This window comes from Ailuropoda melanoleuca, chromosome 16 (genome assembly GCF_002007445.2).
Source record: "Ailuropoda melanoleuca isolate Jingjing chromosome 16, ASM200744v2, whole genome shotgun sequence".
NCBI classification, from domain to species: Eukaryota; Metazoa; Chordata; class Mammalia; order Carnivora; family Ursidae; genus Ailuropoda; species Ailuropoda melanoleuca.
The window spans coordinates 49,335,005-49,362,197 of record NC_048233.1 but is presented as its reverse complement, the minus strand read 5'-3'; the positions used below and the strand labels follow the sequence as shown (position 1 = coordinate 49,362,197).

The following is a 27,193-nucleotide window of genomic DNA, read 5'->3' as shown; positions in this document are numbered from 1 at the left end:
GTGTCCCAAGCATACAGATTTGGGAGGGGGTACTTGGGGAAAAAGGAAGACAAGAAAATATCAGAATCACTGTGTATCAGTGTTGCCAGAATATCCTTGTAGAACCGAAGTATGCCTTTATCCTCTGTCATGTGGTATAGATTATGTTTCAGAGGTTAAAACTTCCCCATTGACATTTATTTTATAAAATTAGGTGTCTCTGTGCATGACTCTTTAATTTAAATAAAAAAGTACTGCTCAGAAAAAAAAAATATTAAGACTAATGCTGGGAACAGAAAGGGTATCTTTGTGTTTAAGTTCTACCTTAAAGGAGGCAGAAAGAAAACTGGAAAAGAAAAAAGGGAATTCCTGAACTGGGAGTTAGGAGATCTAGTTCTAATCTGAGCTGATTTGACTAGTTATGTCATCACGGGCAAGTCACACTATCCCCGTGTGCCTCCATTTTCTCCTCTATAAAAACGTGGTGGTTAGGCCTGATCAATGGTTCTGGATAAAGAAAGAGAGAGCATACATATTTCTGAAAAAGCTCACCAGAGCTCCTTGACCAGGTGAGAATTACTGGATTACATAGTCTCTAAATCTTTTTTCATCCCTGAAAATCTTATTTTATGATTTTGTGAAATCAGTGAACTTGGCGACTAAAGACCTTATTTTTAACTTTGCATTAGCTATTCTCAAGTTTTGTGGCCCTGACAAGTCACTTCTCCTCTCTGGGCCTTATTATATTTATGTTTAAAATGAAAATGGCTTTCAAAATATCAAATATGGCAAAGAACCTATTGTAGTGAGATAGATAACTATGGTTACATATTTTATGTGACTGCATTCAGCTTCCTTAAGAATTATGGAGGATAAAAAACTAAGGTCCACATTGTTAAACTTATTTCTAATTTTTAATGGGAAAGGTAAATTCTTGAGCATATATTGGGATGCTAGCTTTGTGTAGTATTTGCTCCCAACTTGAAATGCAAAAACCTAAGACTTCTATATGTTTTCTTAGGCTGTGGTTTTTCTTTGTTATTTACAGTCTGTTGTAAGAAAGCTTCAAGGGATATAGGGCATTAGAGCACCACATCCCTAACTAGCTGGAGCATAATACATGATTTGAGTCCCCAATATTTTCTAACAGTAAGGTTTGTTTATTAAAGAAACCCCATGCTGTGACTGAATCAGTCTAATAGAAGCCAAGTTTGAACTTGAACATTCAAATGTATGCCCATATATCTTGGGCATATATCATACATAATGATGTGGGGTCTAGACATCTTTCTGGGTTTGTTTATGTCTGTTATGGATTCCCCTCATTATCCATGCTGTTTGAGGGAGACCCCATGGATTCAGCTAGTTTATTGCACACTTTCTATATTTTAAGACTAACTCAGAGTTTCAAGTGGCACATATGTTCCAACTTGGAAGATTATTTTCTCACTTTCCTTTTTTATGATGATGATGAAGGAAAAATAAAGTAAGATTTTAGGGATTGGTGACATGTTTGAGAGTGACTAACCATAATCCTTTTGGCCATGTTTCAAATATAGCTTTTTATAATCTTTATTTTATTATGCTACTCTTCCTAAAAATTTTTGACAAGTTTGAGTTATAGCATCTGTTTTCCTATTTTTAAAACCATATTGTATACCATCTGTTGTTTCATTATCGTTGATTATAACTTTTAGGATTTAGGAAAGATAGAAAAAACCTTTAATATTTATTTGTACAGTTCATGTATAGACAGTATACTCAATGCTAGAATTAAATAAGTTGTCCTAAAGAATAGATTTTAGATATGGAACAATTTTATTTCTAGTTCCTATTATTAATTTGGAGCAAGAACTCCGTGGCTTGGCTAGCAGCTTTCATTGTTACTGTTGTTAAAACCTCCCCCTTGACATTTATTTTATAAAATTAGGTGTCTCTGTGCATGACTCCTTAATTTAAAAAAAAAAGTACTGTTCATATTCTTTAAAAGTGCAAAGCCTTTTTTTTTAAATCGAGTGAAATAAATCAAATCACATTATAAGAATTTGCAATAAATATTGAAAAAGGGTGGACTGTCATTAGAATTTATCATTATGGGTATTTTTTTGAGGAGGTGATATAGCACTTGCTATAAATATTCATCATGTTCTTAAATCTAAAGATATTCAGTGATTAGGTGATTTTATGCCTGTTTATGCTGAAAGGAACAAAAGAAACTTTAAAAACTGAAAGCATAAACATAATTGAACCACCCACTTAAAAGAGAAATTGGAATAGATGTTTTCCAGGGGAGAACATGCTTTCTGTGTAAAAAGGGCTAGTGTAACAAGAAGTCATCTATTCTTGATTTCTTTAGACAGCTAGAGCTTTGTGCCTTGTCTAGCTTCTGCGTTTTAAGAGCTTGTTCTGTGTAGCAGAAATAATACAATAAATGGGTTTAACCACATTTGTCTCAGCTAGACAGTCTGCTTTGTCAGAGATTGCTGGTACAACATAAACAAATTATGTGTTTGTAGTGCTTTTCAATGAAAGCCTATCTAACAGAGCTGAGATTGTGTTTCAGCAGCTGTAGATTTAATCTCCTACCTGTCAGTTAAAACAGGCATTTCCTGAGCCAGATAAGGACTGGTTGTAGAAGAGGGAAGTAGTCACAGCTGGACAAAGACCTATTGTTATTGGCTGATAATTTCCATGTAGATTCAACTCCTTATTCTACCATGGAAACTACAATCATAGTGTGGTTTTAAAGGAGCTAACCTGACCTTTTTTATTGTTAAATTAAGAAGAGTTAAAGAGAAATCTGGGCTTTGTGTCATTCATATTTGGGAGTTGTCACGTGGAACTAAAAATAAATGTCTATAGCTTAGATCATCATGATTCTAGATCATTGTGGATGTGATAAATAGGATTTCGGAAAATGCCTGTTCACAAATTTGTAACTACATTTTTAGGAATTCTACTTGTAGCACACGCTAAAGTCAAAAATTAAATCTATGGATAGATACTTTATGTGACGCACATATCATGGGACATGTCTTTTTCTTTTTTTCTATTTTTTATTTGTGGGGGTTCCCAGTCTCTCTTTGTTTCACATAATTACCCATAGAAATTTATAAAGTTAAGTTGAATTGTCTCAAAATTGGTTGAGTTGGTTTGTAGAAAATATGTATCTCTACCTTTGTATAAGTTATTATAATATTATTTTGAGTCCCATGTCTCCGAAGTCATGAACAGTTAATGGTAGGGCACATTGATAGGTCGGTCTGTCCTTGAACTTATATGAACTTGATCAGCAACCTAAATCCACAACTTTTCAATTTTCAGTTTAAATTCCAATTTAAAGTAGTTCATGAGTTCTCAAATTTAAAAAAAAATATGCATCTTAATTTAATTAAATTTTTTGTAATTAATTTTTCCAGCTTTACTTAGAAATGATTGACATACATCACTGTGTAAGTATAAGACATACAGCATGACGGTTTGATTTACATATATTGCAAAGTAATTGCCACAGTAGGTTCAACTAACATCCATCTTCTCATAGAGATAAAAAAAGAAGAAGAAAAGAATAAAGAAAAAAAGTAATTTTCTCTTTGTGATGAGAGCTCTTAGGGTTTATTCTCTCAAAAACTTTCCTATATATTATACAACAGTGTTAGCTGTAGTCACCCTGTACATTACACCCGTAGTATTTATCTTATAACTGAAAGTTTGTATGTTTTGACCACCTTCCTCCAGTTACCCTGTTCCCCTAGACCCATCTCTAACCACAAGTCTGATCTCTTTTTCTGAGTTTAGATTTTTGTTTTGTCTTGTTTCATTTTTTAGTTTCCACATATGAGATCATATTTGTCTTTCTTTTCTCTGTCTGACTTATTGCACTTAGCATAATGCCTTCAGGGTCCATACATGTTGACGCAAATGGTAGAATTTCCTTCTTTTTTTTTTTAAGGCTGAATAATATTCCATATTATGTATATACCACAACTTCTTTATCCAGTCATTCATTAGTGGACACTTAAGTTGTTTCCATGGCTTGGTTACTATAAATAATGCTGCTGTGAACATGGGGTGCAGATATATTTCCAAGTAGTGCTTTCATTCCCTTTGGATATATTTTCAGAAATGGAATTGCCAAATCAAAAGGGCATTCTATTTTTAATTTTTTGAGAATCTTTATACTGGTTTTCATAGTGGTTGTACCAATTTAAATTCATGCTAACAGTGCACAAAGGTTTCCTTTTCTCCACATCCACATCAACATTTTTTATCTCTTGTCTTTTTGATAATGGCCATTCTAATAGGCATAAGATGATATTTCATTGTGGCTTTAATTTGCATTTCCTAATGACTAGTAATATTGAGCATCTTTTCATGCACCTGTTGGCTTTTCAAATATCTTCTTTGGAGAAATGTCTATTCAGGTATTTTGTCCATTTTTTGATTGGGTTTTGGGTTTTTTGTTTTGTTTTGTTTTCTATTGTTTGTGTGAGTTCTTTATGTATTTTGGATATTGACCCCTTATCAGATTTATGGTTTGGAAATATGTTTTCCAATCCCACAGGTTGTCTTTTCTTTTTGTTAGTGGTTTCTTTTGCTGTGCAAAAGCTTTTTAGTTTGATGTAGTCCCACTTCTTTATTTTTTATTTTATTGCCTATAGGTGTCATATCCAAAAACTCATTACCAAGACCCATGGCAAGGAGTTTTACTCCTATGTTTTCTTCTAGGAGTTTCATGGTTTCAGGTCTTACATTTAAGTCTTTAATCCGTTTCAAGCTAATTTTTTGTGAGTGATGTACGATATGGGCCCAATTTTGTTCTTTTACATCAAAATATCCAGTTATACCATCACCATTTATTGAAGAGACTGTCTTTGCTCCATTGAGTATTTTTGGCTCCCTTGTCACATATTAGTTGATTGTATATGGTTAAGTTTATTTCTACACTATCAGTTCTGTTCCCTTGGTCTGTATGTCTGTTTTTATGCCAGTACTGTACTCTTTTGAGGACCATGGCTTTATAGTATACCTTGAAATTAGGAAGTGTAGTACCTCCTGCTTTGTTCTTTCTCAGGATTCCATGGGGCTTTGGGGTCTTTTGTGGTCGTGTGTACATGTTAAGAGTGTTTTTTTCTACTTTTGTTTAAAAATGCCATTGAAATCTTGATAGGGATTGCATTGAATCTATAGATGGCTGTAGGTAGTATTGACATTTTAACAATATTAATTCTTTCAATCCGTAAACATGGGATAACTTTCCATTTATTTGTGTCTTTGATTCCTTTCCTTAATACCTTGTAGTTTTCAGTGGAGACCTTTTACCTCCTTAGTTAAATTTATTCCTAACTAATTTATAGGTCTTGATGCTGTTGTGATATAATTAACTTTTTAATTAAAGTTTTTATTGCAATTTCTATTTTGCAAGGAGCTTTTCCTTGCAAAATATTTTTAAGGTAAGTATCACACTGAGGTTTGGAGTCTACATTTGTTGAAGTGCGAGGGACTGAGTGAGCAGTTATCAGGTAAAAATTGTGGATATAAAAGACAGCACTGCTTTTCTGAAAATTCCACAATATCCTTTCTTGCTTACTTCCTCCCTCCTCTTCTCTTCTATCTTTGCTCTTTTATTATTTTTCTTTTCATTCCTCTTGTGTCTTTTTTCATTTCATTTCTCTTTTTTTTCTTTTCTCTTTTCTTAACATTTTGTAATTAGGACAAACCTATCTAATGCTACCTTTATTTCTTTAGTGGTATAGAAGATTGGCTAAAATTTTAAATCTAAGACATACAGTGCTCTTCTTTCTTCTTTATTTGCTTACCATTAAGAAATGTCATCAAGGGCTATGTGTAATACTGTGTTTTAAATGGAGTGAATTAAAAATTAATACATTAAAATAGAAGATAAAGGAATATTATAATTTCTCAGCAGGATTGCTTACTTTAAGAATGTTGGAAAATTCAATGTATTTATTTTCCACTTTGAATCCTGGTTATTTTTTTTATTATTATTGACCTGAGCGGACCAGCATATCATCCTGTTTCTTTTTGGGCCTGGGTTTCTATTCCTTTCCAGATAAAAAGAAATTTAAGATACAGCATCAATTATGAATTGTTATATTTTTATATAATTGCTTATGTGTGTGTATACAAACGTACATATACACATTCATTTGTATGTTGTCTATCTTCCCTCGTAGATAATGGTAGGGGATTTTGTGTACTCCTATTTCTCTGGTGCCTGGAATAGTGTCAAATTGAAATGAAAACCATTAAAAAATTCAATACAGTATATGCAGGGTAAAGTTTGACAGAGGGAAAGAAATTCATGCTTGGAGGATTTTCATGGAGGAGTTAAATTTGAGCTGAACTAGGGGAAGGCAAAGAGGAGAGGAAAGATCGTTCTATATGTAAGTGAGAAGAAATGGCTTGAACAAAGACTTAAGAAGCTGTAGAAATCAAGACAGGAAAGATGGTAAAGGTAGTAAGAAAACAACCTTGAGAGGTACATTAAGAACATCTTGTAGGGTGGTTTCAATGCCGGACTAGGCTAGGGAGTTTGGACGTTACCTTTTTTAATAGAGACATTTCTTTATTGTATCTAAGTTATTTAATATGAACATAGTACTAAATCAAAATACAAAAATAAAGAAAATGTCTCTTTTTAAATCAACATGGTAGCTTATCCTTACATCATCTTCAGTGTTGACACATTTGTGCATTTAGCTGGGGTGGCAGGTGTAGAAGTGTGTGTAAATGTGTGTGTATTAGTAGAAGTGTAGATGCTGAGGGCAGGGCAGGAGCTGTAGGTTACATTCCAAAATGACATTAAAGTTGCTTGTATTAGAGTGTGATAAAGAGTGAAAACCTGCAGGTTATTTCATGTGGTATAGTTATTATTTATGCTTTTACTCAGTATCCATTTCTTTATAATGATCCCCTTACTTTACCTCTCTGGTCCCCACCCTAATTACATTATCAGGCACCATTTCTCATTGATACTTCTTTTTTTTTTTTTTTAAGATTTTTAAATTTATTTATGAGAGAAAGAGAGAATGTAAGCGAGACAGTGAGAGAGAGTATGAAGAGGGGGAGGGGCAGAGGGAGAAGCAGATGCCCCGCTGATCAGGGAGCCCAACCCAGGGCTCCATCCTAGGACCCTGGGATCATGACTGAGCCGAAGGCAGACGCTTAACCAACTGAGGCATCCAGGTGCCCCTCTCATTGATACTTCTAGGGAAGGTCAGCTTGCCATGGCTGAGTCCCAGCTGTCATTAGCTTCGACATCTCATTTATGTTCTGTTCAGAGTTCACTGCAGATGAAACTGCTTCTATTCTCCACGATAGCTGATGCTTAAATATTTTTCTGTCATTCATTCTATATTGTATAACCAGTCCACTGTGATATAACAAACAAATTTTTTATTATTATTCTGGAAAAATGTATTCTTGGCTCTTCTGGTGAGAAGAGCTTATCATCTCTGTCAGTAAGGATTGCAATTGATGATGATGAAATCATTAAAGAAGCTTAGAGCCCTCTCTATACCATAGAAGAGTTTCAACAGATGTACTAGGAGAGCTCGGGCATTAAAAAATATTTTCAAATGAATGAATAAAGTCAATGTTTGTATTCTCACACCAACTTCAAAATCTGACCATGGCATGCCAAAAGAAAAGATTGCTGTGATGAAATATGTTTGGAACAGATGCATATTTCCGTTGCTTCAATTTGAGGATTGCAAATGATAAAAAGACTTTGAATTGATTCAGAAGATTAAAAAATGAGAATTCTGTGGCTTAGTTTCTAAATAACAGAGAATGAAAATTCTTTAATGTGTTTATATTACAAATATTTGTTGAGTCCCTACTCTGTGCAAGAGAGGGACTTTTACTAAACCCTGGGAGATACACACTCCCTGCCTTTAAGTTGTGCATAATTTTAACAAGACTTGTAGTCTAAGATGTAAACCTGCATTTCTGGAGGAGGAATTTAATAATTGAACTCTGGTCATTGCTAACAGAATAAGCTTGTGTAAAATACTTCAGGGGTAAAAGCCAGCTTGCCTTCATTACAGGTCAAAAGTTTATGAAAGGTTTATATCTGAATTTGATTGTTACAAAGAAAGGAATGCTGCATTCTTCACAATGTTCCCATATTTATATGGCATTTATACAAAATTTGAAAAAAATTAATTTCCATCTTGGCCAAACATTTTGATCATTGTGTATTTAATGGGGTTTCCATTTGAGAACAGCAATCATTAGTCTCTAATATGTTTCATACTCCTGTGGAAATAAGACAGGGTGGAGAAGAAGCATTCATCTTCACTAGTCTTTGGAAATATCTAAAGTAATTGAATAGCTCAGTCTTCTGTGATGGCCTGGTGACCACTAACTGTGACTATTTGCATAATAGTCAACTCTTCACTTCTGTAGTGATAACTGTTTGTATCTGATTAAAATTAAGACTGTTTTAGTTCTCTTGACTTTTCCAGAAGTTGCAAAAATTGAGATTTGCTGTTCTGCTTTAACCAAACAAATGCACACATGGGGATAACAATATGCTGAGTTTATGCAGATTTTACAGCACGAATCTGAATAAAATACCCACTAATAGATCCTTAAGGAGTAATAAACACACATGAATTTTCCTTAGTTGCACTTTAAAGTGATTTTAACATACTACTAGACCTTAACAATAATATTTAATTGACAAGATTATGCATTTGTATGGATTGAAAAGGTGGTAAATATCTAATTCCAAATGAATCATAAATTTTACTTTTGCATAACATGTTTTATTAATTTCTCTATGGCCAGGATATTCTACTTCCCTCCTGGTGAGAGTTTCTTAAAACATAGTACGATAATTTAAACACATTTAATTAACATTTATCATCCATTTTATAAAGTAATCTGACTTTTGTCCTCATAAATAGTCTCAAAATGTTTCTAGGTTATAGGCCATAGGAAGACCATGAAAAGATACCTAATGGAATTTTTGTTGTAATTTAGTTTTCTTCTTAAGCATACCTTTCCTTTCTCTGTTGACCCTATTGCAAAGTAAGCTGACAAACCGGATGATTTATACTGCTATATAAGTGAAAACAAACCTAACACCACTACCTGATAAAATAAGGCTATAGATTTCTCTATGGCATCTTTATATTCCCAGTGCCTACCTAGCGTAGTACCGTCAGATAGTGCTAGGTGCCCAGTAAGTGGCTGCCGAGTAGCTGATTGAGGACAGACACTGTTGACTTCCTTTATGAAGTAGCATGTTTCTTAGGAGTGTAAGAGGTCGTCTTGTACACGTGGAGCTCTTTATTTCCGAGAGTAAGGGGACAGAGACGTAAAAGATGCTAGGAATTATGATTACATTCGTGCTAAATCCATGTTCTTTTCTTTGAAAATTCAATATTTAAGCAGAAAATGTACAAAGGAGTGAAACATAAAATAATGACATTTGACTACTGATGATCCTGGTAGATTAATGAGATATTTGCCCATTTTAGAAAATGCAAATCAAGTGGGTGTGTACAGTATGTTGAGAATATAAAAAGAGGTGTTAATGCAGAGGACAAGATTGGCTCTTTCAGGGCTATTAACGTTTCTCTGAATATGTGCCTAAAGAAGATTTTTAAAACGTGGACTATTGACCTGATAGATAGGAGTCATTGTGCTTTTCCTCTCAATGATCGTTTCTGTCCTGTGTAACCAAGGAAGGGACCTGGAAAACGCTAGACTATGATGTGGATTTAAACAACTATCTTAAAGACCAACCTAGTAAAAGAATGCTTTGTTTGCATGTCTTACTCTTGGTAGTGAGGGTGGGGACATAGTGAAGCTGGGGGCAAGATACGTCTTTTCTATTTCTACTGTGAATATTTTAGATATTTTATTACATATATTTAACAGTGTAAATGAATAAAGACAAGTCAAATGCTGAAGTTATTTTCTGTTTTTCCCTTAAATTAATCTCTTATTAAAGTTATAATATACATAGAGAAAAGCATGTATCGTAAGTGTAAAGTTAGCTCTTCATTAAGGTTTAAACTAAAACATAAGACTTTGAAAGAATAAAGCCTGAATTTTTAAAAGGATGTCTTGGAACTATAATATCTTGAATTTGTTCTACCTTTCCAGGGTTTTTCTTCACTCTTAGTGAGGATTTTGAAAAGAGTGGTGGCAGTAGTATGCAAAATTCTTGGAAGCAATCGCACTATAGTAAAGATGAATGTTAACAATGGTAACAAGGTGTTTGTGTACTATCCTTGGGACCTGAGAGAGAGAGACAGAGATGTGAGGGGGGAAGGGACAGAATATTTTGCCATCAACAAACAAACAAACAAAAGCAAAGCAGGACTTCAGGATGCAGCCACATTTTTTTCAATGTATATCCATTGGAAGTTGGTGGGAAACATCTGGGAATATGGGACTCTGTGTTCTCAAATACTCTTTCTCGTCCCAGAATTGTTCCTGATGAAAGTTGATTTTTTTCTCCTGCTCGAGCTAGATTGTCTACAAGCAAAGATTTGCTAGCCTCTGTTAGCTGTAGCAGCCAGAGATTTGCTAAATAAGAAAATGAAAAGTAAACAGGGTGATACCAAGATTTATTTTAAGTCACTTTATTATTATTATCTTTCATAATAATAAAAGTCATTGTTTGCATTCACCTACTTATGGATAGGTATACCATTAACTACTCTGTGGATATTGGTGCTCAGAAAACAGGTTGTTAGGTCTTACTTAGGTGGTTCTCTCATTGATCAGTTGACACAAAACGCCTACTGTATCCTCAGCCTTGTGATAAGAGCAGTGGAGCATATAGAAATATAAATGTCACAGGCCATTCAGGACACTCAATTCATTTGGTGAGAGATGATTATGAATAAGCAGTAGACCATATACAATATAAGGCTCCTTTGTGTACTTGCAACCAAGAGAAGTTCAGTATGCTGACTACTGCATCACGCTTTCTAAGGCAGGGCAAACCATAGTCAATATTTTAGAAAGGTTTTAGGCAAAAATGGTTGGAAAAGGGTTTGTGTTAAGGCATGAATTCAACCTATCAATGAGATCCTTTCCCTCCTCACTCTCCAGAATTAACTGAGATCCATGTACAGTTTGGCATGTACTTTCTGGCACTAAGAAGACACCTCCCTGACCTTGAGGTTTTTCATGCAAGGTTTCTGGGTCCTTTATTTCTTTCACTCTAGATACTGAGGCTTGTACAGTGGTAACACTTCATACCAATGACTCAGCTATTCTTTGCAATAAAGAACAGGGCCTTTAGGAAATCCCCTGTGTCCCCCTCTCCCTCTCCAATTGCTCTTTCTTACTCCGCATTTTCTATCTCTGTCTGTCTTTCTCTGTCATCATTTACAAACATTGGAAACATTCCTTCCAACAGATTAAAGACGCTTTCTTCAATTAAACCACATAAGGAACGATTTACTAGAAATAAGCATTAAAATGATCTTCACTTGCTCACTGTTTTTAACTCAGTAATAGACGTTAATACGGTCATGATTTTCAATACAAATACGTATTTCCCATCATCAAAAAAGTTAAATAATCTTCATGAAAGAGAAAATGAGTCCCCCTGAGTGTCACTCTGTTTGCATATTAGCGCATAGCCAGGTCTCTGCCAAGTTGCTCTCTGACTGACTGCTGCAGATGCTCTTTCTCAAGTATTCTGAGTCATATCTTTAGTACAAGTCTTCAGGGACAAACAATAGCACCTGTTCCTCACAAGATATCAGGCCAGTTAGCCCATTCATGTATCTTTAATGAAGCTCTGGGGCAGATGGCAAAAAATGGCATCATCAACAACTTAGCACAGAGAAAACAAAGGGGATAAGTGTTGATGCAACAATGCTGTTTTACGGATAGGAAGAGACAGAACCTAAGTGTTTCAGGCGCATCTGCTGCTGTCTCAATTGTCTGAAAGATGTGTGGAACACCGAGCAATTAAAATTTCTGGGCATGTAGCCTGTTTGATCAAGAATGTGTTCCCCACTTTCTCCAAAAGGGCAACACTTTGGCCAGGGATTGTGGAAGTTTAAAATTGATGGACAAGTGTGCTTTGGTACATGCGGTTCGTTTCTTTCATGACGCACTGACTAAGCTTCACCTATGATGGAGTTCCTGGTTTCTCGGCCCCAGCCTGTTAGTGCTGACTTGCAAGGCAGTAAAAATAATGCAGCTTCATGCTCAGGGATGTATTTTGGGCCACGTCAAATTTTCCTCTTTGTATTAACCACATCAGTTTTACCTATGGAATAATGAAAAGATCTTTTGAATTTGTGCTAAGGGAAAGAAAAGAAGACGCTATTTGAAATTTTGATAACTTCTGGGAAAAGACATGTGGAGACTGGTCATTCTTTGATGGAATGAGGGGAATTCTATTAGTTTTTATTCTTTAGTAAAGTATTTTTGGAAGTTGTTGTTTCCAGTGTGACTGCCTTCCCTGGCATGTCATCAAATGGGAGAACAGGATGATGGGAAGGAAGGGGAAAGGCAGACTTACATTCTCCAGAGCAGGGTGGGGCTTTTCTGTATAATCACAATTCTTTGTTTGCCTTAAGCCCTGACACTCAATGCAGTAAACTTAATTCACAACTTTAACAGGAGAAACATATTTTAGATGCCTGTGTGGTTCTTGTGTGGCTACCAAGCCCTCTTTCCTCATCTCTCCTCCCTTCCTTGTCTTTGTTTTCCATTTCTGTCCCACCTCCAATCAATAATTTTCTAGTAAGTACAATAAATGGAAATCTATGAAAGGGGGAAATTGTTGTTTTAATACATGCTTGCTTCTCCTATTATTTGCGCTGGGCCATACCGGTCAGCTTTCTGTAAAAGGTGGTACTTGAAAGTATTCATAGACCTCCATGACCCTTGTGAGTTTTGAAGACATATAATTCCTTTAAAATAATATCACACTGGGGAAATCTGAATAAGGTGGTTGGATTTTATCAGTGTCAGGACCCCAGTTGTGATTATCATACCACAGTTTTTCAAGTTATTGCCACTGGGGGGAGAAGACTCATGGGATCTCTCTGTATTATTTATTACAAATGCATGTGAATTTACAATTATCTTTATCAAACTTCCAGTCAATTGTTATTACAAAGAATTATATTCCTTATCTCATTTAGGTCTGTTTAGCAAAAGATGACTTGATGGTTAATATGGCGTAGCACTTGAAAGTATAGACTCCGAGTCTGACAAACCCGGACTTGAGTCCTGGCTCTACCACTTTTTAGTTGGCCGAGTTACTGAGCCTCTCATGATTTTGTCCTCATTAATTGAATGACGAGAACAATAGTAAGTACCTCATAGAGTTTTGAGGATTACATGAGATAGATTACGTAAATCACTTTCTCAGTGCTTGATATATAGGAAATACTGGAAATATTAGCAGCTGTGATGAAGAGGATGATTATCTCTACCATCATCATCACTGTTATCACTTCTGTAATTAGAGTTATGACAGGAGCGTTGCTTCATCTTCTCTTGACCTAGGTTCTAATTGCTACTGGGTATCGTGGCTTGTCTTTAATAAGGGGCATTTTGATTTTTCATATCATTGTTTTACTTAAAATAAGTTAAGGGCAATTTTATCAATCAGAGCTGAATGATCATTGCTAATGACTGTATTATAATAAGTTACTGAAATTAATGACAATAGATGTGATCAAATTTTTCTGGGTACAAAATAAGAGAGAAGAAGCAACAAACTGAAACTGAACTCCAACAATACACAGCTGAAATAGAAAATCATTTTTGGTTGCAGACCTCCAGATTTTCTCTACCCAAAGAGCATACACATGTGTTTTTCGTTTTCGCTCATGGAAGCCCATGCAATGTAGCAGAAAAAGCACTGGTCAGGGTGATGAGCTGTTCTGGATTCCAGATCCAGCCCTGTCATAGGCACTGTGATCTCAGGCCATGTCTTTTAGCTTCTCTAGTCCCCTGTTTCCCTATGCGTAAACTCTGAGGTTTGAATTGGATTAGTGATTCTCAGAGAGTGGTCCCTGGACCAGCAGCACCAGCTTTACCTGGGTACTTGGCAGGAAAGTATCCTCTCAGACCCCACCTAGATCTACTGGTTTAGAGGCTCTGAGGGTAGGGCTGGCCAGTCTGTTTTAACAAGCCCTGCGGCTGAACTGGATACACACTAAAGTTTGAGAATCACTGCCCTGGATATAATTTTAGTCTAAATATTAGATTGATGGACCCAGTTCCCAGAGTTTCTGATTCATAGATCTGGGGTAGAGCCTGATAATTTGCTTTTATGACATTCTCAGGCATTGCTGATGTTACTGGTCAGGTACCACACTTTGAAAACTACAAGGCTAGATCAACTCGAAACTGTTCCAACTCTGATTCTATCATCGCTTTGCTTTCGCCATGTCTTCTGTCCCCCTTCTTATTTACTTTATCCTTCAATTTATTCAAACTGCCTCTGAATTAATAGTTAGCATTGAAAGTTTCTAACATATCCTACTTTGTAGAGGGTGATGGATGGAAAGGAACTTCCTATTAACTTATGTTAATAGGAAACACCTACAGCTCTTTGGCGTTGAAGGTGACCTTAGATGGTTTACTTAGTTATCTCATGTACATAGCTAGTTACAAAAGAAATATCTTCAGACACCAAACTTCAAGAATCAAGTCTGATGCTTAATTGCCATTGATCCCTTTATGTTGTCTCATGATCTGAAGAGCTCGGGCATCAATGTAGAAGTAAAATTATGTTTTCTTCCTAAGATGCTGTGCAATGAATAACAGTAAAGTTCCCAAATTCCATCTTCACGTGATCCTTGTAATCCCACCTCTTTTTTTTCATGGTTTTCTAGATGCTTGGGGTGGGGTAATGCTCTCTGAGGGCTAGTGTCTGCTAAGAACAGGACAAGCCTCTGCCTGTCAAACTGAATTATTTAGTTGGCTCATGTTTTCTTTTTTGAAGTAGCGTTATGGGCAAGAGCCACTATTTCTTGTTTTTTTTTCTTTTCAATAATTTGATAATTTTCTAGAACTGAATATGCAAACTATTGTAAGAAAAAAGCGAGGCTCTAACATTTCCCAAGTGCCTATTTTGTGCCAGTCACTGTGCCACAAGTGTTACTTTTTGGTCTATTTAATCCTCACAATAACCACGTAAGGTAGTATCATTAGCTTTTCATGAAGAAATAGACTCAGACTACGGAAAGGTTAAGTAACCATTCTCGATCACACAGCCAAGGAAATGGCAGTATAAAGAGTTAAGCTCCAAGTTGTTTGACAGCAAAGCCTTTGTAGGCATCGTAGATTCTGAACAAATGTGTGGTGAACGAATGAATGAAGGAATGACTACATCATATTATCTTCGTAATGCTGAGCTCGAAAAAAATCAGAATCATAAAATTGAAAAGGCTCTATAGTCAGGTTTTTACTTATGCGTAACCTCTAAAGTGTCTCTACCATATGGGTGTACAGCCTTTACTCGGCCGCCTCTAGGGAAATGACACACATGGCCTCTTTAATCGGAGTGATTGTTGAATAACTCATTTTTAGAAAATTCTTCTTTACATTAAGCTTCCCTTAAAATCTCTTTCTTCTGAGTCTTGTTCCACCCTTTTTAACTGCTCAGACTTAATCTGCTTCTTTTGCCATATGAAGATAGCCTTGTATCTTCTCTCTCCTAAGCTTAACAGCCTCCAGTTTTTCAGCTACTTCTCAAGATCCATAGCATGTAAGAATAACTTCATAAGTGTTCGTTAAAAAGAAGGAAAGAATAAATAAATACGATACCTAGACTTCTCACTTTCTTGTTCCCCTTTAGAGCATAAAGCATCTGTGCTGTTCTAGGTGCATGCTAGGAACCATATTTCTAGAAGTAAATGAAATGATTTCCTTTGATCTACTCTTGCACTGAACAACAGTCACCTACAAAAAAGACTGTTTTATTTTCTGACATAGAACAGTGCCCTCATCTTTGACATCTCAGGTTTGCATCAGGTCACAGCAAGCTGGAGTTGAACAGCAAACCAAGTGCTTTTCTTCAGGGTTAAAGGCAAGACCTGGGCACGAGGGGATCAGCTTCAACTTATGCAGGCTGAGTTTGTACTCCAACGTACAGAACTCGGGCTTACCTCAGCTAAAATGGTAGAAATAGCTGCCCAAAGCTAGTTTCTTTCACGCCCCACTGGCAAGGTAGTAATTGCACAAAGACCTTTTTATTATAAGTTGATTTTCCTGAGAAATGAATTCAGAAAAATACTGTAAAGTGTTTATTTTTTGCTTGCCCTTTATTAACCCACATCTTAGGGCTTTCCCTAGAGAAAAACTGTTGGTAAATGATACCTCTTAGACCCACACAGAAGCATTTTTGCACCATGTCCCTGGCTGTGGAGGGAACAGGGACAGGACAAGGCAAGTTGGCGCTATTTAAACAGGGTCATCGGCCAGTATACGGAATTTTGCCTAAAGAGATTTAAGAATTCAAACAGGGGAAGGGTTTGGGGTTGGTAGAATTACTGGTAAATGTTTGTCTCTTTAGTAAAAATTATTGGTAAATGTTAAACAGGATATAATGCAGCTTTTTTTTTTTTTATATGAGTAAAGAGCCCAAAGACCCAGTTTGAACTTAAAGTTCACTTCTGTTAGGACATCCTAGTTTTGACCTTTAAATAACAGAAGTCCTGTAGTTCGGCCTATAAAATCATGCACTAAAAGCCCGGACAAAACCTTCCTGTGATGCTCTCCTGGAATCAGAGTAGCATGCATAGAGTAAAAAGGAGAGCTAGGAAATTAAAATGTGATTTCACAGGCATGATTTTGTCATAGCTCTTATTTTCTTTATATAGAATACAAATACTGATATAGAGTGAAGATTTTTTATTTTGCATTTTTGTGCTCTTTGATACATTTATTGAGGTCAAATGAAATTTGATATAGTAGGATTTATTATGAAATGTTCTCTGAATACAACTCCATAATTACTGAGCTACATGGTAGTGCATAAAGCTGTAAAACTGCTAAGCCAGACAAGCAATTTATATGTTACATCGAGGTGTGTATGGCAAAGAATATTAGTTTAATTGGGAGCCAAGATGTAGTAGCCTTAAATCTGAAGAGCTATATGTCTAACATAATGCGGTAAGGCTTTGAAATAAGATACCGAGACTGGGGAGATACCGCTTTTGGAATATATAACAATTAGATATTATTTTCTGACCAAGGATACTAAATACTGCTTTCTCAATAAAGGGCAGAATGCAAAGCATGAAAGGACAAAACCTTTCAACATTGCATGGTGTAAGAAGCAAACTTATTTCTTCCAGTTGTTTTGTTAAAAAAAAAAAAAAAGGAAAAAGGAAAAGAGTCGAGATAAACGAAAACCATTCACCACACTTTGGTGGAAGCAGGGATGAGGCAAATTCACAAGGAGATTGTGTCCTTGGAGTGCTAATGGGATCTAAGAACAGGGACTTGGTAACTTTTGCCTGCGTTTTCTCAGGGAGCAGATTTGGAATGAAGTCAGAAGTGGGTGGCTGTTTGGGTACCAGCACAGCAGCAGGAGTGAAAAACAAATACTTCTTGGCATACATTTGCTCTCTGTCTGATCATAGGCTCTCTTCTGTTTAGCAGGTTCAGGGTCACATGCCTCCGCTCATGATCCCAATTTTTCCACATGACCAGCGGACCCTGGCAGCAGCTGCTGCCGCCCAGCAGGGCTTCCTCTTCCCCCCTGGAATAACATACAAACCAGGTAAGTAGAGAGGAATTTAACATTCTTTTGGAAATGCTAAGATCCCCATGTTTTTGCTTAGTAGTCACAACAAACACAGGAGCCTACAAAGGAACTATGAATAAAACGATCATAAAAGCTGATTTTCCCGTAAATTTAGAATTGGGAAGTTAATTGGGAAGGGGGCACGTTCAGAAACTCATTGGTTGCTAAAAACTTTTGCTTTCTCTTTTTCCACTTGGTTTGTCCTGAATTCGCAGATAGAATGCTACTTTCCCTGGGGACCACAAATTTTTGTCAGCTCTCTCTCATACCTTTACTGTGAATAATTGTCTTTGGTTAAAGACCCTTTTCTCCTCCTCCTGGGAGCTTTCATGCTCTGGGACAGTGGTCACATACACTATAAAATGTTACTGTTGTTTGTTGTCTGATTTCTCCTGGAAGAAAAGTTAAAACGGGACTGATTTAATTAACTTACCGCTAATAGGTAAGATTCCTTTTGATTTGAGGTTAAATAATGAAGCCAGTAGTATTTTCTCATTCATCTTTGAACTTCAGAAACAGGTCACATAACCTTGCAGTGAAATATGTTTTGAGATGATTTAGCAAATGTTATGATTTTTCTTTATTCCTCTGAGTTTACTGGACTCCTGGGGAATTCAATTAGGGACATAATGGTTTGAAGCTTCTTACAGAGCCTCCTTGTAAACAGGGCTTTAAATGTTTAAAGATATGTTGCCAAAGGAATCCAATGTAAGAAGATAGTCAAGTAAATAAAGTCAACCTTAATTTCATTTGTGCATTCTTTGTAAGTGACCTCAGCTCAGAAGTAGTGACCTTGTTCTACTCATTAATAATTTCCGTGTCAAGTTCTTTTTAACATATTAACCTGATTATATTAACCACCAAATCTGAGTGCAACAAATCTGAGTGCAGCGGTTTCTTTGGGCAGAGGGTTTATAAAGTGAACACAGGCATTTTAATGTGCTTAAAGTAATAATAAAATATAAATCACTTTACTGAAATCCTCAGTAAGGAAGCTCACTAAGTAGCATAAAAACAAACCTAGTGAATTTTAACATCTATTTTAATTGCTTATTGCTATTGATTACTCGTTTGCATTTTCTGCATTACCACCTTCCTTGTGAGGAAAGGTAGGTTGCCTGTCAGAACTCATGTGTTTCAGGGAATAGGGATGTTAAGGAATCGGCTCATTTTAGTAACTGACTTTGAAAATTCCTCAGATACAAATTAGTCAGACCTGGTTTTACCAAAGATTTTGGGGTACCTGAATGAAAGAAAATGTTATCGTTTAAACTGTCAAAATTTGATTTTTCTAGAGTGGGATTTTTTTTAGAGCAAGGCATATTCCCTGTGAAATTGATATCCATATTAAGGACAGGAGTATATTTTGTCAGAGACTGTGTTTCTGTCAGTGCAGTGGTTCGGGCCTTCCCTGATCTCCCTAAGTAGTTCTGAACTATTTCTCCATCTTGACTTCCTTTGGAACATTGATGTAAGCTAAATTTACTGGTTTACCCTGAATCTGAGTTGTCATCCCTATACGAGTCTTAGAAACCTTTTCGTCTGTAGAAACCCTTACTTTAATTTCAGTGCTTCTAAATTTAAAATGCTCCACATTTAAAAATCGGGTATGAGCCTTATTTCTACTGGACATAACATTGATACAGTTCACATGTTACTAACCTAATTTTGTCAAAACAATAATGCCATTTTTCATGCAGCAATGTATTGTTATATAGTTAATGAATTTGGACCACTTTTTAAAAATTCTTCTCACACAGCATCGATGAGACTGTAGTAAGTAACTAAGAAGATATGGAGATTGGGAAAGTGTTGCGCAGAACTGTTATCTCCATCGAAAAACGTATGAGTAGCATACAGTAGCGTTCAGAGGTAGCGGAATTGTGTTTGATTATGGTGGTTAAAACCTGTTAGTTAAGGCATGACCTGGATTTGGGCACATAGGACAATTTTTAATCACAAGCAAGGCTGATAAAATATTTTCTGGTGACCTCTAAGTTATGTCAGAGGATTTCATTAACCAGAGCTCTAAATTCTTTAATATTTTGGCTGATCTGGGTTTTATTGTACATACAAATTATATTTAAAAGGATTAAAATTATTTGTTCTTATGCAATTAGTAGAGAAATACATATTCGGGTGACTTAATCTATGCAGTGTTTTTGTCCTTCACATGAACTGGGGGAGTAGAATTGTGTTGGACTAGAATCAGACTGGGAAAACTTTTTGCTCCAAACTGAGCTATGATAATTTCACTTGAAATACATGTGAAACAATGATTAAATTTTTAGAAGAGAGTTCTGTCACATATAAAAGATGTGAAATGGTAACATAACTTTATATTTTGATCCCCTAGACAAGAGGATGAGCAATTACTATCTTGGTCTTTATAAATTGCAAAATAAATGGCTCTCTTTTTGCTCTTTTTCACCTTCCCATAACCTGAAACAATTCCATAGCGTTTGTGCCTTCAGCTGATTGAATAATTGTCTTGATTTCTAGAAAGCAAACCGGTTATCTGAGGGTGGTGTTCACTGCTTCTGAATCCATTATTAGGATAGTCTAAACAAATATACTTAGGGCTATGGACCTTCTTCCCTTCAGATAATTTTAAACATTGCTCTGGGCATATCAGAGTCCTGATATGCCGCAAACACCAAACAAGTCCTCCCACTTTGGTGGGTTGCTGAGAAGCCATGTGGCCTACAGGGATTGTGCAGTTTCAGCGGGAATATCTATCAGATTAATATCTGTAGACATATCTTTACTGAGTTTTAATCCTTAATTTTTTTTATTTTTTATTTATTTATTTTTTACTGGTTCTGTAATTAGACACCTCATTCTAGAAAAAATTCATCAGGGCCCAGAACATACACGACAGAATTTTGGTTACTTTGCTCTTTCACATCATGAAACAGAGATGCAGCAATCCGGGGCAATATAAATGTGTTTAAGCACCTATATTTGAGAAAATTAAAAGATTAAGCCTCTTTCATAGCTGGAAATGTGTATGTCAGACAGGATTGAATTGGCTATAAAATAAAAATAATGGATAGCCTCTTTCGCATGCCAGGGATCGTGCAGCTGACCCATGGACTTTGTGTAGTTTGGATTTTTAAAATAATTGCTGCCGAAGCAGCCCCCTTGGCTTCCTAGGAGATTCTGGGAATAGGATCTCTGCCTGCTCCTTGCTTTCCACCCAGTCGTTATTATAATATAATAGCTGAAGCCCCCTGAATAGGCTGCTTTGTGCCAAACACTGTGCTAAAGATTTTACGTGGATTATTTTATTTAATTCTTACTTGAACATGTCATTTAGCCTTGCTGAGCCTCACGTTTTTGTCATCTAAGAAATATGTCCACTGCTCCGTGTGGGTGCGAAGATTAAATTTGTTACAATGTATGTAAGTTCTTTGAAAATTCTAAGGAACTAGGTTTGTGGGTAAAGTCTGACCATGAAACTAAGTAAATTTAACAATATTAGACTACATCCTTATCCATTAGAATTGTCCAAAAACTGAGCATTGGACTGAGATATATTATCTCTCTGCCTGATGACCAAAAACAATTTTATAAGTATACCTAGTGCTTCTTTTAGAAAAAATTCTGGTGAAATATACATAGCATAATATTTAATATTTTAACCATTTATAAAAGTACAATTCAGTGACATTAATACATTTACAATGTTGTGTAAGCATCACCACTATCTATACCCAAAACTTTTAATCATCTACAATGGCAATTTTGTGTCCATTAAATGATAACTCTCCCTACCCCCTAGTAACCTCTATTCTATATCTTCCTCTGTGAATTTGCCTATTCTAGACACTTCGTGTTAGTGAAGTCATACAGTATTTGTTTCTCTATGTCTGACTTATTTCACGAAGCATAATGTTTTCAAGGTCCATCCATATTGCAATATATATCAAAAGTTCATTCTTTTTTATGGCTATGTCTCTGTATATGTGTGTGTTTGTGCGCGTGTGTGTATAGTGTGTGTGTGTCTATATATATAATATATATATATTATATATATAAATATATTATATGGATAGATAGTTTGTTTACCCATTCATCTGTTGATGGACACTTGGGTTGTTTCCACATTTTGGATATTGTGAATATTGCTGCTGTGAACATTGATATACAAATGTCTGAGTCCTTGCTTTCAATTCTTTTGGATATTTATGTAGGAGCAGAAATGTTGGGTCGTATGGTAGTTGTGTTTAACTTTCTGAGAAACTGTCAAACTGTTTTCCACAGAGGCTTGCCTTTTATACTGCCACCAATATTGCAAGAGTTCCAATCTCTTCACATCCTCACCAACATTTGCTATTTTCCAACTTTTACCAAAAAATTATAGCCATCCTAGTAGATGTGAACTAGTATCTCATTGTGGTTTTGATTTTCATTTTCCTAATGATTAATTTTGAGCATCTTTTCATGTGCATATTGGAAATTTGTATATCTTTCTTGGAGAAAGTACTTTGCTTAGTTTTTTTTTTTTAATTTTTATGTTGTTTTAATTAAGCTATTTGGTTTTTGTTATTGAGTTTCAGGAGTTCTTTATATATTCTAGATATTAATCCCTTATCAGACATATGATTTGGAAATATTTACTTCTATTCTTAGGTTGCCTTTTCACTTACTTGATAGTATCTTTTGATGCACAAAAGTTTTTAATTTTGAAGCATGCCAGTGTATCTTTTATTTCTTTTGGCCTGTGCTTTTGCTATTGTATCCATGAGATTGTTGCCAAATACAAAGATTTATTCCTATGTTTTCTTCTTAGAGTTTTATAGTGTTAGTACTTAAGTTTAGGTCATTGATCCATTTGAGTTAATTTTTATATGTTATTTAAAGTAAGAGTTCAACTTCATTCTTTTGCATACACATATCCAGTTTTCCCAGCACCATTTGTTGAAAAGATATTCTTTCCTCATTGAATGTTCTTGGCTCCTTTGCCAAAAATCAATTTACCATATATGTAAGGGCTGATTTCTGGGCCCTCTATTCTGTTGCATTGGTCTGTATATCTGTTCTTAATGCCAGTACCATACTGTTTTAATTACTGTAACTTTGTAGTAAATTTTGACATCAGGAATTATGAGTCTTCCAACTTTATTCTTTTTTCAAGATTGTTTTGGCTATTGGGGTCCCTTGTAATTCCATATAAGTTTGAGGATTGGGTTTTCCATTTCTGTGATAAAGATTTTTGGAATCTTGATAGATATTTCACTGAGTCTATGGATTGCTTTGGATAGTATTGACATCTTAACAATATAAAGTCTTCCAGTTGATGAACATTTCCATTTATTTAGGTCTTTTAAATTTTTTTTAACGATGTTATATTAGTTTTCAGTGTACAAGCCTTTCGCCTCTTTGGTTAGATTTATTCCTAAGTATTTAATTATATTAGATACCATTATAAATAGAAATGCTTTCTTAGTTTTCTTTGGGATTGTTCATTGCTGGTGTATAGAAAAACAAATGATTTGTGTGTGTTAATTTTACAAGATTGCCAACTTTTGCTAAATTTCTTTATTAGCTCTAGTAGCTTTCTTGTGGATTCTTTGGAATTTTCTGTGTGTAGGATCATGTGATATGCAAATAGAGATAGTTTTACCTCTTGCTTACCAATTTTGATGCCTTTTGCCCTCCCTCTCTTTACTTCTCTCTCTCTCTCCCTCCCTCCCTCCCTCTTTCTTTTTTTCCTCTTTCTCTCTCTCCATCCCTTTCTGTCTCTTCCCTTCCTTCCTCCCTCTCTTTCTCTTCTCTTCTCTTCTCTTCTCTTCTCTTCTCTTCTCTTCTCTTCTCTTCTTTCTTGTCTAATAATGCTGTCTTGAACTTCCAGTATAATGTTGTATGGCTGCAGTGAGAGCAAGGCATCATTATCTCATTCCTGATCTTAGAGGGAAAGCTTTCCAGTCTTTTACCATTGAGTATGATGTTAACTATGGATTTTTCATAAATATCCTTTATTGTGTTGAGGAACTTTCCCTCTATTCCTAAATTTCTAACAGTTTTTATCCTGAAGGTGTTGGATTTTGTCAAATGCCTTTTCTGCATCAGTTGAGATGATTATGTGATTTTCTTCCCCTTTGCTCTATTAATGTGATGTATTACATTGATCTTTTTGTGTGTGTTGAACCACCTTTGCATTCCTGGGATAAATCCTGCTTTGTCATGGTGAATAATTCTTTTAATATGCTGTTGGATTCAATATGCTAATATTTTGTTGAAGGGTTTTACATCTATGTTCATAAAAGATGTTGATCTGTAATTTTCTTTCCTGTGATGTCTTTATCTGACTTTGCTATCAAGGTAATGTTGGTCTCATTATTTTATAGTTAGGAAGTGTTGCTTTTCCTATTATTTTGAAAGCTTTGGGAAGAATTAGTGTTAATTTTTCTTTTTAAAAATTTATTTATTTTTATTTATTTTTATTTTATTAGAGATGGGGTAGGAAGAGAATCTTAGGCAGGCTCTACACCCAGGGTGGAGCCTGATGTGGGGCTCGATCTCACAACCTTGAGATCATGACCTGAGTTGAAATCAAGAGTCAAACGCTTAACTGACTGAGTCACCCAAATGCCCCTAGTGTTAATTTTTCTTCAGGAGAATTTACTGGTGAAGCCATGTGGTCCACAACGTTTCTTTGTTGAGAAGTTTTGTTTACTGATCCAACCTCTTTATTTGTTATAGGTCTGCTGAAATTTTCTATTTCTTCTTGAGTTGTTTTAGGTAATTTGTGTGTTTTAAGAAATGAGTCCATTTCTTATAACTTGTGTAATTTTTTTGTATAAAACTGTTACCCAGTGCTTCTTTTGATTCCTTTATTTCAGTTAGCATTTACTGAGTATCATTTATTTGCATATATGTGTTGGGGGTGTGCACATGTGTGTATATGTATATGTAAATTTTTTATATAAATGTTATGTATATATATTCTCATTTAATTTCTTGACAACTTAAGATATAGGTGGCATTATATCTATTTTGTTAAAAGAAAACAAGATACAAATAGTAAATAAGTTGATTAAGTTTTCCAAGCTTTCCCATCTAGAAATTAGTGGAGATAGAATTCAGACTGAAGTTCTCTGATTTGATATTTTATACCCTTGCAGACATGGTTTAAGTGTGTATGATATTAAGAAAAGTCTAGCTCTTTATTTGCTGCAGAAAATATGTGATTTATATGTATGGATTCAGCCAAGATGGATTCATCTTGTAATGCTAGCTATTTCTACCTCTTCCAGAATATGTAAAGCTGAGGTTTATAACCACTATTACTGGAATACTTGAATAATTAAATTTATCTACTTGAAATCAAGGCAGTTTTTCTGAGGTTCTTTAGATCAGTAATTTCATTTTTAAATAAGAGTTTTGAAATCCAAGAGGAAAATATGAACATCCACGTAAACTAACCTAGTGTTCTGGAGATCAAGATCACTTTAACTATGTCCTCTGTCACATATGGAAGCTATATCATTGGTGAGCTATATTAAGGCATGGACTTTGAGTTGATATTTTTTGATTTCTTGTAATGGATGGATTTATTTTTTTAAAAAGATTTGCTTATTCATTTGACAGAGAGAGACAGAAAGCATGAGTGGGAGGGGCGAAGGGAGGGGGAGAGAATCCCAAGCAGACCCTGCACTGAGCATGGAGCCCAACATAGGGCTCCATCTCATGACCCTGAGATCATAACCTGAGCGGAAACCAAGAGTCAGACATTTAACTGACTGCACCACCAGGTGCCCTGTAATGGATGGATTTATATCAGTTTATCCACATTCACTTATTTAATTGCTATTATGACAAATACCATGGATTTTCATACGATTGGTCAATAGTCTGGATGTATCTACTAACTAAGTGAAGAAAATAAGATTGATCCTTGATTCTTATCTTCTTTAAAGGTATGAAAAACAATGCATATGTTCTTAGAAAATGCCCTGGGATCAAGACTTTTCTCCTCATTGATCTATTCTTGGGTGAATAGAGGAGAAATTTAGCAAGAGAAATAACAGCATGATGAAATCAGCAATATATACTTTAATCCTTGCTAATTTTTTTTGTCCGATTGTCCCCAGAACAAATTGAAGGTTGCATTTTATTTTTAGGATTCTAAATGTGTCATTCATTACCTGCTAACTTTTTCTGCAGTGTGATGCCTCACAAAGATAAATTCAGATTGATTATGGCATTGTTTCAGAATATAGAGGGATTGTAACATTTTGCTGTTCTCAATGCAGACATCCAGGCAAGAAGCAAAATGGCATGTCCAAGTCTGTACTCGTGATTGTGGTTGAAATATTTCCATATTGTAGCAAGAATGAGGATAGCTTATAAAAGTGGGCTCTACTTATAAGTTATTTGGCAACTCAGATAATTTACCACTATCCTGTGATGCCACCACACAGTAATCTGTGAGATAGTTAGGGATATGTAGTGTGTTTTGATGCATTTTAGAGGGTGGAAAATGAAGTGTGAGATTTTGAACCAGTTACTGAAAAGTCATTGAATCCTGTCTCCTGGTTAATGTATTTTTATTTCTCTACTCCTTCCAGCCTCTCTAAATGATTTCCTCAGTAGGTTAATTCTGAAGTTAATATCTCAGGAGACTACAATCCAGCCCCTTGTCTTTCTGAGGAATCAAAGTAAATGGACAGAATTTTACCCATGAGATTTTTGACTTTTTAAAAAAAGTGAAATTTATGTTTGAATTACAGAAACTAGGAGTATTCTGGCAAGAGGTAGCCTGAGTCTAATGGGTCCTAGGTTCTTCGTACAAGGTCCCCCTTCTCCTGTGTTTAAGTTTTAATAAGTCCTAACTACTTTTTACTTTCCTTGAAAATTAGAAAAGGTACTTTCTCTCATTCAGAGACTCTTGCTGGGGAGCTGTTTTTGTTCCAAAGGAATGTTGCCTATTGTGACAAGTGAAACTAATGTCAGGCAAATTTTCTATAGGTTTTAAATCCTGTTTTGTATTTGTTCTGTAATCTTCATTTAAAAATAGTCAGTTGGAAAATCTAGAAGGCTGGAAAGATGAATTTACAGAATGGGAATTATTTCCCAAATTGGCTTTTGGAGGTTGTCTTTTTACACTAGAAGTAGCAAGGGCCAGATTACAGTAGTGCCTAAAGCCAGCCTGTTCCAACAGGCTTCATCTCCCTTTGTACAAATTTAGAAAGAATGGATCCTCACGCAAGCATTTCAAATCCAGAGACAAATTTGAAAAAAATTGCTACAACATGTTGACTGATTTCTTGCCAAGTCAGCCACTGAGAACTTTTACTTGACCGACTCTTACAAAGAGAAAATTAAAGGAGTGGGGGTGAAGCACATAACTTTACTATTAAAAAATTAAAATTCGCAATACCCTAAATCCGTCTCCCTCTTAACATTTTTCTCTTCTACTTTTAACCT

General features: G+C 35.5%; 1 protein-coding gene across 31 annotated transcripts in view; it reads left to right on the top strand.

Moving 5' to 3' along the window:
* SOX6 (SRY-box transcription factor 6) overlaps nt 1-27,193 on the top strand; it is a 583,500-nt gene that overhangs the window by 441,541 nt on the left and 114,766 nt on the right. For 25 of the 31 annotated variants that reach the window (XM_034646122.1, XM_034646128.1, XM_034646121.1 and 22 more), the window contains one exon: nt 17,611-17,734. In XM_034646122.1, coding sequence (XP_034502013.1) covers nt 17,611-17,734 — 124 coding nt within the window. The remainder of the gene's footprint in view (nt 1-17,610; nt 17,735-27,193) is intronic. The other 6 variants (XM_034646117.1, XM_034646130.1, XM_034646115.1 and 3 more) reach the window with 1 other exon arrangement.